Consider the following 15,470-nt stretch of genomic DNA (forward strand, 5'->3'; position numbering starts at 1 on the left):
ATTTGCTGCAAAGTTTAAATAACTTTTAATTTAAGACGAGCACTGTCCTCCCTAAAATGCCAACAAAACAACTGCAGTGTCACCATGATGAATATTACTGTATCTTTCCAGGTCACAGAGCCCCCGAGATGAAACCACATGGGCTGGGGTAAAAGGCTATCTGGGCCCGGACCTGGCTCATTAACTAAAGCACGCTGCGGAAATGACACTGTCCCCTGAAGCTCCCAAAACAGGAAGGCTTGTAGGAGTGTCCTGCCATTACTTACCTCCTCCTTAAACTGCTTGGCTTGCTCAACACAGCCGGGTAGAGAATGGATAAAGCTGGCCACCTAAAGAGGGAGAACACATGTTACAACATCCTTTATGGAAAACTGCTTTAGGACCACCTCAGAGGACCACCCCTGCTTGGCCGCAATGTTGCCATTAAAATAATAAATCTGACAATGATTTACATTTACAGCATTTATCAGACGCCCTTATGGAGACTCAGGGTTTAGTGTCTTGCTCAGGAACACAATGGTAGTCGTGGTTTGAACCTGGGTCTTCTGGTTCCTATGAAAGTGTGTTACCCACTAGGCTACAAACCACCATTCTTTGTCAGAAAGATAAGTGTGGGAAGACAGCAATCAGTTAGCTTTGTTTAATGAAAGAAAACACACACACACACATTTTATTGTTATAGTTTTATACTCTTAACCTTATATACGATTGCAGGCTTTAACATTATATTAGGGCAGTGGTGGCCTAGTGGTTAAGGAAGCGGCCGCATAATCAGAAGGTTGCTGGTTCGAATGAGCAAAGCACCGTCCCCACACACTGCTCCCCGGGCGCCTGTCATGGCTGCCCACTGCTCACCAAGGGTGATGTGTTAAAAACATTTCATTTTGTGGGCTTCATTAGTTGTACAGTGCTACATATTACAAGTTTACAATGGTTAGCAATGTTAGCATTAGCTGGTGTTTACTGTTACTGTTAACAATTAAGCATTTTCAGTAATATGCTCTCTTTACTGTTGCAGCACATGTGCAGTGTTTGTGTGGGCATATATGAGACTAATTACCATTTAATAGCCTGTTTAAAAAGTGAGGAATATATTTGCGTTTGAATTTAAAATTGGTAGTGTTCTGGAAGAGAAGCACAAAAGGCGACGAAAAGCGCTAAAAATCATATCCAGTTCATGCTAAATTTAACAAGCACCCCCAAAAATTCACCCAAATATTAAACTATTCAGTGGTTAGAAGAGCGGGTCTCAAAATGAGGCGCCGATTCCTGTTTTTATCGCTGGCGCTGAGCTCGCGGAAGGAGATGGTGGAGAAAAGGGCTTTATCGGCCAGGGCAGGAGAGAGGGCACAGTGCAAACATCCTTGGGAGGGGCAGGGAGATGAGATTGATAACCGGTGCTTTACAACTGACACGAGCTATGTGCAAAGCACATCTGAAACGGCCAGGGTGCCATCACGGCTCCTGGATATTTAAACGTTTAAGAATAATATACTGGCGGTCGTAAGAGGATCTTCCACGCTCTACCCGCAGATAAGCGCAGCTTAACATTGCACCAAATTTTTGTGACGCTCCGTGCTCAGCCCTTAGGTCATCAAAATCTTGCCTCTGGGAAAGACTGCAGCACTGACGTGGATCTCTTGCTACCATTGTCACCACAGCTCTGAGACTTAGGGGGTACAACAAATGAAAGGCTGCGTTAATGGCGCAGGAATCTATTGTTGCAGCAGGTAATGAGGCTGCAGACACTCGTACTGCCTGGCCGTGTCTCAGACTGCTTTTGGAAGAGATGCATTCATAGCAGGAAAGCAGGGACACCCTGATTAAATGTCCAGACACTGATTAACCTTACTCTAACTGACAGTGCAGCAAATTTAAACACTATTTCATGTACAAACCAATGCTATAATGCTTTATAACTTCATTATGCATTCAATAATTTTAGATTGGCCTATCTTCATTATGTCAGAGTACTGTGCGGTCCTGCGTGGAATTTTTATCAACATCATTTACATGGCGGCATTTATCAGATGGCCTAATCCAGAGAGATTTACAATCAGTAGTTACAGGGCCAGTCCCCCTGGAGACTCAGGGTTAAGTGTCTTGTTCAGGGTCAGCAAGGGACGTTAGATCCTGTGACTTTGTGCTCTTCTGGTTGATAGGCGATCGTGTTAACCTCTACTACTACCCCAATATCAAATTATGTCAGCGAGTTTAACATTGGGAGTTGGCTACATGTAGCACTATAGATACATACATTTTCTAATTTGTGCTACAGAATTGCAACACTGCCTGTGTCCTCATGTTTATATTTTCAGAACTTTCCAAACCACAGAAATGCTTCTTCTTTCTACACTGCACCAGTATTGGAGGGCATTTCACATCCAATTTAATTTACATTTATATTTCAGTCCCAAAGCATGAAATCATAGAATTTGTTTGGATACAGATTAAGCAGAATCCGTTTCAAAACAGACTGTTTTCAACGTCATAGAATCCACTAAAGTCCAAGATCAAGCTCCTCCAGGAAACTTTCCCCAAAGGACTCAACACATTTTAGATACATAATTGCATAAAATATCACTGAAACCTATTGCCCATGAGGTACATCTACTCATGAAGCCCAAAAAGATAATTGTTCCAAGAGTAGGGCAGCTTCGCCCCCCACCGCGGCTCAGAGCTGGGCCTGGGTTCATCAGCGGTCTGATTGGACATCACTGCAGACACAAGCAGAGTGCGGTCAGGCGCAGAGGAGAGTAGAGGAAGGCAGAATAATCAATCAGTGTTGCCCGGCCGCTGGGGTAAGTGGTTGGCGACGGGGAAGATTACGACTGGGCTTTAAGGCCTGTTTGAATGTAAATGAACACTTAGGCCGAGCGGGTCCACGGAGATGTTGTGACATTTTCAATATGACACGGTGACCTCTGTATGTTTTTTTTCGCCTTTGTTTAAATAGGAACATATGTGAAAGTATTTATGCCAGGTGGCACTGGATTGTTTCATATCCATTTCATATGCAGACAAATAAACAGAGTGCAAATAACTGTCCGAGGTCTAGTTATGTCTCTTTTGATATGATTTAACCGTGGGGCAGTATCATCACTGCGCACGCTCAGGGAATATAGTATAATATACAATATAAATATTCTAAGGTGTCAGAATTTTGACACTGACACATACAGTCAAATGTTTGGATAAACCTAATCTGTGGCTCTAAGATTAAAATTTTGAAGAATCCAATGCAGGAAACATATTAAGTATTTTTGTAGCAGGAGAAAGTGAAGTATGTGTGTGGACTCTTTTTACCTTCATGCCTGCTTTGTTCACATTTGTTATCATCAAAAGCAGCCTCATGAGATGCTCATTAACACGAGTGAGTGATAAAGTTCGGCATATAACCTTCAGGACTGTTGGAAATGAGAGAAGCCAAGAGTGTGAAATGCTGCAATCACAGCAAAAGACTCAAATGGTCAACCTGGACAGACTCAAATGTTCCATTTTTTGCCTGGTTTGCTATTTTTTTGGTTTATTAAATAAATAAAGTGTTATTTCATAGCCCTGTGTCTTCAGTTTTGTTCTATAACATAGAAAAAGGCAAGAGTAGGTGTGTCCAAACATTTGACTGGTTGTTTTACTAGAATATTCTCTATCATCAATAAAAATACAAGGTCTGAAAGTAAATGACTGCTACTTGGTTGGGGTTGGAAGTTTACCTCATTCAATTTTTAGTATTAAAAAAAGTGATTTATGCAAAGTACATGGCAATCCATACTTTAATAATAATGCATCAGACAGTGAAATAAAATCTTGTATAATCTGAGCGGAGAAACTCATTTTAATCAATACATAAGCTCTGGTGTAGAAGTGACAGCTCATCTAATAATATTGCATAATTGATTTCATCCACAGCGCAGCAGCTAACCCCAGTTTACGTGGCCTGTACTGTAATTTCAGCCCCGGCGCGTTCATTAACTGGCCACTCGGGTCAGAGTTACAGTTACACCTGGTTGCCATGGCGACCCTCCTCTGGAGCATAAAGCCTTCTGTCAGCAGCCGAGCAGAAACGAGGAGGAGGAGACGGAGCGAGTAAACAGTGGCCGGCGTATAACCCCACCATGGGAGGATGTGTGCTCGGTGAACGGTTCATCTACACGCGCGCTGACCGGAGCCTCTGGGACGTAAAGCGGAACATGGTTTTACATGGCTGATGCGTGCCGGGCTCCTACGAAACAACACACACTATTGTGCCTGTGCTATGCTTGCTTAGCAGTAAGAAGCAATAAATGTCTGCAGACCTGAAAGACCTGAAAGTGCTTACGGTGCAGAAAATCCTCCATGATTACGTATCGACAGCCGGCTTAGCTTGAAGTAACACTGGTTAAAAGCCTCAGGGTCAGTGGAGGTCAGACTGCTCACCTCGTCTACAGTCCAGTGGGCAACGAGGCTGGCCTGCACCCCCGCCACACCCGGCAGCAGCTTACAGTGCTGCTCCCAGCACAGCGGCAGGTCCCGGCTGGGGTGAGTAGACATCGCAGACAGGAAGACGGACTGGTGGAGGGCCTGCTGCAGACTGTCAGCGGTGGGCTCATCTAGAGGCGGGGGAAAAACAAGGCAGCGGGTGGTGAATTACCCGTGTACACGTAATACGATTGGCTTTAAATCGAACAACAGTTTGGTCAGGAGAACTGCTATTGTTAGGAATACATGAAAGTGAAAGCTTTTGTCATTGTGATACACAGCAAACAGCACACGGTGCCCAAAAATGTGTCCTCTGCATTTAACCAATCACCTTGTGAGCAGTGGGCAGCCATCACAGGCGCCTGGGGAGCAGTGTGTGGGGACAGTGCCCTGCTCAGTGGCATCTTGGCGGTTCAGAATTTACACCCGCAACCCTTACGAGGTTACGAGTCCGCTTCCTTATCTTTATTGAGTAAACGTATCAGGTTAAAGACGATATGATTTTTATTTGCTGCAGTGCAGGTTAAGCAATTTCCTTCGGGATTAATAAAAAGTTTTCAGATTTTTTGAAACTTGTCATTATTCAAAGTTTAGAACCAAAGTTATATTACACAAAAACAATAACTGGTCAACAGGGGCAAAAAAGGTTCATGTAAACATGGCATTAATGTTAATTTTAGCTCACAATGCCAATTATTCAACACATTAACAGCAGCCAGTTCAAAACAAGATTTTTTTTACTAGCAGAGGAGTTTAATGCAGGTAACACTGGTGAAGTATTCAGTCCATGTTACATTTTAGGATACATGTCCTCCAATCAAAAAAATTAAATCTGCTTTACATGCTCATATGTGGACGACAGTCAATAAAAAAAGAATGTTAAAGAAAACATATAGCTGGTGTATAAGAATTCTTGAAGTATTCACAGAAAGTATTCTCTATGTACTGTAATGGAATACATACATTACTGAATAAACCAACGCACTCTATTATCACTTAGTCCTAACCACGGTCACGGGTGCTAGAGCTGACCCTGGAACATTGGGGTAACAGTCCACTGCAGGATGGAGCCCGGAGATCCCGGAGGAAACTCAGGTCAACACGGTGAGAGCATGCAACAAGGTCCGAGCCAGGATTCGAACTCGCTACCGGCGTGAGGCCACGTCGGTAACCGCACCACCCATGACTGAATGCATTTATGGCAACAGATCCAACATCATTATTTTTCCAAAAGCCTGTCTACCACACAACATTGCAGGGCTGTTACAAAAGAGAAAAGGCAGGCAGGCCTGCCCACACGTATAAAAGTGTGGGCGTCGGTTCCCTCCTTGCAGCTTGTGACACTGTTGCATCATCCGGCTGTATTAAATGTAGCCTAGCGTGGAGCAGTGTGTGGGGGAGGAGTTATTTTCTGTGCTAATGCCTGGCTGCGAGGTAGAACCCGTGAATGTTCCTCCTGCTACTTGAGCAAATCAATTTGACGGAACGTTTTCATCGTGATTTCTCGGTTACGCTCTGACAGGACGCAGCCCGTTTTACAAAGTGTGGGGGAAAACACTTCCCTTTAAAAAAAGTTGAGGAATGTTGGTCTTTCCAAATACAGATTCTCCAGGTAAAGGCTGTTGGTGACAACTCAAGAAAGTACAGATGATCACTGTAAGAAAATAGTTATGTCAATAGTTATGACTCAAAAGCATGTCAATAGACTTTAGAACAGAATAAACATCCAAGAGAAGCGTCTGCGTTGTGGTTGTTGGATGTAGTGGCTCTGTTCTATATGGGTGTGTGATGTTGAAAAATGGCCTCAGCGGAACACTGCTTACCTGCAGGGCTCATGTTAGAAGCTTCAATTCGAAACTGCTCACATTCATAAAAATAAAGCAAATGCCAGGGAGATGTTCTGCAAAGTGGTAGTGCATCTAAAACAACGTAAACCTTAATTTTCATAATTTATTTTAAAAAGATTGAGTGTTCAAAATTAAATAAGACAATGAAATAAATAATCAAACAAATATATACGATACTGACATATATAATATCAGAATGAAATTGTGAAATAACAGTACAGGCCAAAAGTTTGGACACACCTTTTCATTCAATGTGTTTTCTTTATTTTCATGACCATGTACATTGGATTTTCACTGAAGGCATCAAAACTATGAATGAACACATGTGGAGTTATGTACTTAACAAAAAAAGGTGAAATAACTGAAAACATTTTTTATATTCTAGTTTCTTCAAAACCGCCGCCCTTTCCTCTGATTACTGCTTTGCACACTCTTGGCATTCTCTCTATGAGCTTCAAGAGGTCGTCACCTGAAATGGTTTTCCAACAGTCTTGCAGGAGTTCCCAGAGGTGTTTAGCACTTGTTGGCCCCTTTCCCTTCACTCTGCGGTCCAGCTCACCCCAAACCATCTTGACTGGGTTCAGGTCTGGTGACTGTGGAGACCAGGTCTCCACTTTTTGTTAAGTACATAACTCCACATGTGGTCATTCATAGTTTTGATGCCTTCAGTGAGAATCTACCAACGTAAAAGGTCATGAAAATAAAGAAAACACATTGAATGAGAAGGTGTGTCCAAACTTTTAGCCTGTACTGTTTATACTGCTCATTGTGAAATATATTGAATTCTGCTATATGTTCTATAAGCCTCTAGAGGCCTTTTGTTTATTTTAAGCCATTTTGTTATAAGTTAGCCATTATTTAAAAATGATGGCCTATTTATTTCATAATGTGACTGTCTGTCAATCAGTGCCTGTGGGTTGGACCTGCATGCCTATTGGCTGATCCTCACCACACTGCTTGTATAGCCAGCAACAATGTGCTATGTCACGGAAGATGGCGGACGGGCATGAACTTCCTCCTGTTTATTTTAGCAGATCAAATAGAGAGGGATCATTTAGGAAGTGAAGTGAAAGTGAAGTGATTGTCATTGTGAAACAATGCAGGACAGCACACAGCACAACGAAATGTGTCCTCTGCCTTTAACCAATCACCCATGATGAGCAGTGGGCAGCTATGACAGGCACCCAGGGAGCAGTGTGTGGGGACGGTGCTTCAGTGGCACCTCGGTGGATCAGGATTCGAACCGGCAAGCTTCTGATTACGGGGCCAGTTCCTTAACCGCTAGGCCACCACTGCCCCATTTACAGGACCAAGACAAGCCATACCCATCAGCCACAACTGTATACTAAAGGAACGGACATCCTGTACTGTGAATCCTTAATTATGATTGTAGCTTGTATTCTAATCATTTCAGTCATAATCTTTTTTATTTGTTAGCGGGGCAGTGGTGGCCTAGCGGTTAAGGAAGAGTCCCCTGTAAGAGCCCACCTTGCTCAGTGGCACCTTGGCGGTTTGGGATTTGAACCCACAACCTTCCGATTACAGGTCCGCATCCATACCCACTAGGTGACCACTGCCCCAAAATATTAATGTTTATTAAATTAATTAATGATACTTCAATAATTCTTGATTACTGCTAAAATAACAGGTAGCATGCTTAATTTCAAACAGTCATGGCTCCCCAGTGTATTTTGCCACTCAATTTTTAAAACACCGCATGCAAAAAACACAGATTCATGTGGGGAAAAAATGTCACCAACCTCACTGTGGGATCGGTCAAGCGCGATCGGAGATGTGATTTTCACAAAATATGATCACGTACAAAAAAAAAAAAAAAAGGCTAAAACTTTTTTTTTTTCGGGCATGACATTTTCAACTGTATAATTTTTTTCTCTCTCTCTCTCTCTTGACAGTGATGTGAACAGACCTCCATTAAGACAGCACGGCCTAGACTGGGTTTATTTTCAGTCTGCCATTTTCCAACGTGCTGAGGCGGAGTGGCTACATGAACCATTTCTGGCTGATGCTGATAGCGCTGTTTACACAGGAAACTCTTTCTAGGAGTTCCTGCATGTTCAGGCCCTTCCGCAGATGTGTGCCGTGTGAGCCTTCAAAGCACGAGACAGCGACACCGCAACAACAGATCGCCTCGTTCAGGTTTTGTTCTCTCGGGTGGCCCGGCTCGGGAGACGAGGGGGACACTCAGTTCTTCACAGCACTGACATTTGAGGCACCCACAGACAGGAACCAGACCACAGTTTGCAAACCACATGGCTTTCCGCTTTCTCTTTCTGACTGCTTTCTGAAGGGAGAAATGAGGCTGATGTAATCCGCGTTAAGAGCTTACTGGCAAAACCAATGCGTACCGGAACTGGGGCAAAAGAAATGCCCCAAACCGGCTGTGAGACCAATAAACCTAGACCCCCAAATCTATACAACAGTTACAAAAAAAAAAGACAGAAAAGGAATGCTGGGAACATAGTCTTCTCTGCTCAGATGCCCAACCGTGGGCCCTGCCTGGGGTCCCACTGAAATGTTACTGGTGAGCGGGAGCTGAATTTCAACCACAACCTGCCAGAAGGAGACTGAGATGCCAACAGGCGGCCAGCGCCAAGGCTGCCAGCAGCAGCAGAGGAACGGAATAGGAGAGAAGGACACAGCGAGTGTATGTGTGTCTGTGTCTTGTGGGGAAAAAACATTAAGACTGGACATGACTGTCATGGATGAGACACCAACTCACCCCCAGGGAAGGACAGGCAAGACACACACACACACACACACACACACACACAGACCCTTTTGATACTTTTAACAAACAAAAGATGGCTAATAATTTGAAGGTGAATTAAGATGGGTAAAACGCAAGCATGCATACATCCTGGCAGTCTGACTGTTCAACAAGCACACTTATTGTGGTTTATGCTTCACGGTTTCATGTTACCAGTGCTATTTTCTCTCACTTTTCTCTGCAACAATAATACAGTCTTACATACAGATATTTGAGAATGATATGAAAATCATCATTCGCTCTACAGCAAGTGATACCCCACCAATTTAGAACAAATATTAAAATGCTTTCAGCTGCAAGCATAGTTTTACTTTACTAAAAAAAAAAAAAAAACACACAAAATGAATCTACATTTAAAATAAAATGTATAAAGTTTAAAAGACACAGCGTGTGTGTGTGTGTGTGTCCTGTAAAAACAATGAAGACCATGTGGTGTGGGAGGAAAGAATAGTGTGTGTAGAAAAACTTTCTCCCTCCACACAAAGCACTGTATTCAACCACTCCAATTTGATGTTACCTGGCAGAAAGAGGCATGGCACAGTAGAGGTTAAAAATGAACAGTTTCTAATTTATTAACACCGGTAAATAATTATTGTAGTTACATGTGAATATTGAATGTAAAAAGGATCCTTGCTTCACCCTTGAACAATATTATTATTATTATTATTATTGAACAAGTATTGCTATGACTGCTGATATACTGACCGTTCACAGGACAGGTACTTTATGCAGAAGAGGGATGGGATAAATAAAGGCATGAGGTGCTCTTGGAACAATTTGTGTAGTCTTTTTTTTTACAGTTTGGTTTTGTATTCTTGAAGGGAGCAGTTATATCGTAAATACCGCAGTGAAATCCTTATGGCAGCTGGAAGTTTCTGGATTGTCACTGGCCAATAAAAACCTGTGTAATGCAGCAAGAGACAGAACTAGTCAACAAAATGTGTGTTTTTGGTTTTTTTTATGAAAAGCCCTCCAGCTGGGAGGCTCGGACTTCAACAAACGGCCAACGCCCGTTGAACAGCAAGAATTCATTCCTCTGCCCCTCAGCTGCCAGGCTAAAAATGAACCAAAAAGCCACTGCATCCGCATGCTCATGAAAGACAAATACACAGAACTGGCATGTTGAAAGGGTGCAAAAATTTTTTTTGGCACATTGACCAGCTCCACTATAAAACACATAATCACTTTCACACTCACCGCGCCCTTTGAGCCAATTAGCTGTGGTGATGATGAGTACAATTAACCTATTCTGAAGTGTTCACACCAAATGAACATGAACTAAAGGCTGATCATTGTTTTGTAAGATTTGGGAGGAAGAAATGAGATTAATGATGGTCATCAATAATGATGAAGCAACAATGATTGCAATTAGCATAAAGCTAGATAAGTGGTATAGTGGTGAAGATCCTCGGAGCAGAGAGTTGCAGCGAAAGTACTGTACAGAGGGGTGGGAAGAGGAGAAAAGGAGGGAAGAGAGGAACAAACGAAGAGCCAAAACAAATGGAGGCGAGAGGGCGTGAGAAAGCCATGCTGATCCGTGTTTAAAGTTTACAGGTTCTGCACACCCAGCCATATACTTTCCACGAGCTCCGCACGCTCTTAACTCCGTGAGAGAGGTCATTAGCCTATTTGCCATCCTCTGGCTGCTCATTGAGCAGAGCTGAAGAAAGCGAGAAGCTCCTGCTGGGCACTTTAATTTAATAAACGTCTGATGCTGGCGGGAGCAGGGGTGGCGTACTGACGTTATCAAACGAGGCCTCGGGGCCTGGATTTTGCTTTGCTATGTTAGATACGTAGGGTATATCTGATACTGCATCAAGCATGTCTGCAGGATTTGTAGAATTAAACAGATTAAAAACAAGACACCACTGCTTGCTAGTTATCGGTATCTTGGAAAAGAGGAAATACATTTCTTTCTGGTGTAGAATTTTAATTTAATAAAGAAAACAGGGGGAACAACCAGAAGATTAGTAGAGGTTTTGATTTAAAACAAGATCTGACCAGCAAATTAGTGAATCTGCTATTAGCAAAATAAGCTTTGCTTTGTTTTATGGGTCTTTAATATTCCACTAAGGGGGCAAGAACATAAGGTGAAATAACATAAAATATTATACAGAGCAGAACATTAAATGGTGTACATGGTAAACGACGACACTGACATTAAACACATACGAGCTGAATATGAAAGTTCATGAATCACACGCAGCCTGTAGCAAATCTGTGCTGCTTCGCCCAGTCACCTAAATAGATCATTAGTTTTTATGCTTTTCCCTTGCAAATTATCTGCCTAAGAAGGATTGGTCATGTTTGTTGCAGAGTTAAAACTGATATAGCATGGATTTCAATGAGAAATACAATATAAATCAATTTAGGCGTAAGTGTGTAGAGATGTTGGCTTTTAATGCATACTTTGGTCTCTGTTAGCTTTATATTCATTAGCTTTAAGAGAACAAATGCATTTCCTGCTTGGTTAATGAAATTCGTTAAAAGCCACTATCATTTACTGCATATTCATTGAAAATGAATAAATGCACTTGTAATAAATGCTACATATAATTACAAACACAGTTTATATAATAATTATTATTATGCTAACTGAGGTATCAAACGCCCACCCCCCTTAAGCACTACACTTCAAATATTTCTGCTGTACCCATATTCAGAAGGGTTATTCTCAGCAGTCAAAAAGAAACCCAGCATGCTCGATAAATGAAGTGGAGTTCAGGAGAGCGAACAACATCTCTGAACAAACCCAGCTGATAAAAGCACCATTAGCCTTAACATTCGGTGCCCTGAAATACACGTGTACTTTAAAAAAAAAAAAACCAAAAAAACCCAAAACAAAATCCCTTAATAAAAAAGGTCACGCTGTTCGAATCACGACATGGTAGCTCCACAGTCCCCTGTGATATGGTCACAACTGCAGCCCTTCACTAAAATGAAGGGTCTACTGCAGAAACGGAGAGATTTGAGCAACAGAAGCTGCAAAAGCTCTAAAAATAGAGCAGAACAGTGTATTGCAGGTACTTTTGTCAGCACCTCTTGGCTTCAAACCTTTTCTGTTTGGGGCTAAAAAACGTTCGCCACGATCACCAAAAAAAAATAAAAAAGCCTCCCAAAAAAAAAAAACATGAGAGCATAAGCAATGTTTTGAACGGAACACAGAAACCTACCTACACTCCACAACTCCAAATCTGATTACACGTGCAGCAACAGGGGACAATCGCTCCGCGAGCGTGACTCATCTCTCAGCGGCGGCCGTGTCAGAAGGGGGTTGAAGTCACGCTACCGATCCAGCGTGGTAATAGGGTGGCGGGATCAGGGCCCTCTAAACGGACACACATGCTATATCTGTGGGTCTGGTCTGCGAAGCAACACCTTTTTTCTTTTCCCTCAATATTTTATTCAGGGCAAACCGTCCTCTGTTTTCACGTGAGGAACGTGATAGTCTTCCAACATATCACTTCGGGGTGTAGATACAATTGCCATGGAGACATGAGTATCAGTATCAACTGAGTAACTACAGCAGGGAGCGGAGACGCAACTCTACATAGAGCTGCTCAAGCAGAAGGCCACCGCACAGAGCATGACATTTGTGATATCAAGAGATATCAAAAAGAGAAATCTACATTTACAGCATTTATCAGACGTCCTTATCCAGAACGACTTACAATCATTAGTTACAGGGACAGTCCCCCCCTGGAGCAATTTAGGGTTAAGTGTGTGGCTCAGGGACACGATGGTAGTAAGTGGGATTTGAACCTGGGTCTTCTGGTTCATAGGCAAGTGTGTTACACACTAGGCTACTACCACCCTAATCTACCATCTACCACCAAATACACTCAGAAAATAAACGATACTACTGTAATTAAGAGGTACTCTGGCTGAGGTGTTACCATCTGAATAACTTACTTGTACCCGAGTGCTACATACAGTGGGGCAAAGTGGGGATTTTCTGGATTTTTTTTCTCATTTTGTCTCTCATAGTTCAGATATACCTATGATGAAAAGTACAGGCCTCTCTCATCTTTTAAAGTGGCAGCACTTGCACAATTGGTGGCTGACTAAATACTTTTTTGCCCCACTGTATTTGTACATTTTGACCTTGAGGTGAAAGAACTACATCTAATGGGTACATTCTTCTAGACCATATCTAAAACACCATATCTAATGGGATTGGCTGAAACATCTAAAATTCCTGACAACATGCTTCACATCAGGGTGGAATTCTGTCCCATTGTGGGGAATACATTTTAGCACTTCATGCACTCAAGTGCAATTTTGTTGTGACCTTGGGTCAAATATGCAACAAATCAATGGGAGCGGTGTACATGTTAGTGGCAATACTACCTACTGTGCTTCAAAATGATTAAAAAAAAATGAATGAATGATATGTAAGCAGCCATCAGCAACTGAAAGTTGACATCCCAGTACAGGTGGACGTACAGCACACCCTCGCTCTACGTCTCCATTCCTGCCCTCAGTCCTGTCGCTCCTCTGCCGGATTCTGGACTGTGGGCCAATCTATTCTACCGGAGTGCTGCTGGAAGGGCTGCCAGGGAGCCCTGTAGCCAGGCCAGGCTTCAGCAGAGCAGGGTGGGAACACATCCTCCTCCCCTGAGGTCCACCAGGCGCAGCGCAGATAACAGAGCTGGAGCCCTGCTGTGCGGCGGCCGGTTTTAAGCTGCACGAGAATTAAAATTCATGCTGCTAAAAAGGCATTCTATTAAAAGGTCTCCAGCGTACCAGAGAACAAAAGAGTCATTAATTACAATTTTGATAATAATGCACATAATTACATTTCTGAACAAACATGAATACCTTTACACAGAGACAAACTGAATAAATGCATGAACAAGATTAGCAAGATTGTGCATTTGCAATAGTAGCCAAACTGGCAAAGCCTGATTAACAACAAGAGAGCAAAGCTCAAAAGAGCTCAATCAGCTACTGAATATCTCAGACAGCAATAAACAGATTTTTTATTCTTGGTGGGAGGAGGAGGATGCTCGCTCTGAGAATTCTATGATGAGAAACAGTCAGAAGTGCTGGGTAAGGAAATTAGACAGGCCGCCACAGATAAGCTTAGTGGGGAAATGTGAAGACATCAATTAGCTCTCGCAATTCTGAAATTTTTACTTTGCTCACAGTGGTGTAACTCAATAGCTGCTGGGTGAGGCTGTGGATTCACACAAGCTCTCTCTCATTTCAGAAACTGCCTGTGTGTGTGTGTGTGTGTGGGAGACTGCAGAATAGGCCTTCCAGAACATTCAATAAGTAGGATGGTGTCAGGATCACGACCACTCACTTCCATCTATTTTCGTTACAGGACAGCACCTTATAATACATAATTAGGGGCTACATTATGACAGTCAGACTTTTTCTCAGCCTCAACAGACACAGTGTCACTCAAAGATTAACATTATGAACATCTCACAATTCCTGCTTTCGAAAAGGTATAAAAGTTGCCAAATAAATGTGTGGGTACAAAAGAAAATACCTGTAAAATCTGGCAGGGTCTGAGAACGGTGCCTTGTGGGGCTCATTATAAAAGCTCTTGTATGAAAGTTTTGCTACACAAAGCAGTGCAAGAACCGGCCTGACTAAAAGCTAACTCATTATTCAACTTAACAAATAAACAGTTGGCTGATAAATTAAAGGGTGGGAGGAAACAGACCCATCTGTAGAGTAAAACTCTACCTCTAGAACTGTTTGGTCCAGCATAATTATCAGTATTTACTGAGCTCCAGTGAATGATGGTACCATCAATGTCCTTCATGCACTCGAGTTGAACCAGTCCAATGATAAAAAAAAGCCAATGTACTGTTGTGAGAATGCAAATTTCAGCAATTACATGCAATTATGAGCAGATGCACACAGCTCGGGGGAATGGATGATGCAGCTGCACTTTAGCTACATGACCTTCACTGAAGGACACAGAATGCATACTAAAAATCCAATGCACTCTTGTCAAATGCAAAGTACATATGACAATTTCCACTGCCAGCAGCAATCTCCAGATTAAAATGATACAGACAAAAACAGTCTCTTCGGGATTCATTTTTTGAGGCTCACATGAATAAGATGCCTGGAAAAATCACTAATGTATACAAAGGGACCAGCTTCAGAGCTTCCCAGTGCACCACAGCAACATGCATACCATGGTCACTGACAGTAGGTCTCAGACATACACTGAAGACACACAACACTACTAAAAATAATATAGCGATCTGGATTCAGAAATACACAGACAAATAGGACTACCCTCTATGGTAAGGTATGTTTGATGGACATAATGCCAATGCAGACACATTAAGAAATTAAATTGACAGCAAGTCCTAGAGCAAACATTTTGTCTTCACCAGTTTCTTAAAAGC

General features: G+C 42.4%; 1 protein-coding gene across 4 annotated transcripts in view; it reads right to left on the reverse strand.

Moving 5' to 3' along the window:
• Positions 1-15,470, reverse strand: part of l3mbtl4 (L3MBTL histone methyl-lysine binding protein 4) — a 60,273-nt gene that overhangs the window by 1,905 nt on the left and 42,898 nt on the right. For all 4 annotated transcript variants that reach the window (XM_028966041.1, XM_028966037.1, XM_028966038.1 and 1 more), the window contains exons 18-19: positions 4,417-4,589; positions 267-329 (exon numbers count right to left, since the gene is read on the reverse strand). In XM_028966041.1, coding sequence (XP_028821874.1) covers positions 267-329; positions 4,417-4,589 — 236 coding nt within the window. The remainder of the gene's footprint in view (positions 1-266; positions 330-4,416; positions 4,590-15,470) is intronic.

The sequence above is a fragment of the Denticeps clupeoides genome, chromosome 2, assembly GCF_900700375.1.
Source record: "Denticeps clupeoides chromosome 2, fDenClu1.1, whole genome shotgun sequence".
NCBI classification, from domain to species: domain Eukaryota; kingdom Metazoa; phylum Chordata; class Actinopteri; order Clupeiformes; family Denticipitidae; genus Denticeps; species Denticeps clupeoides.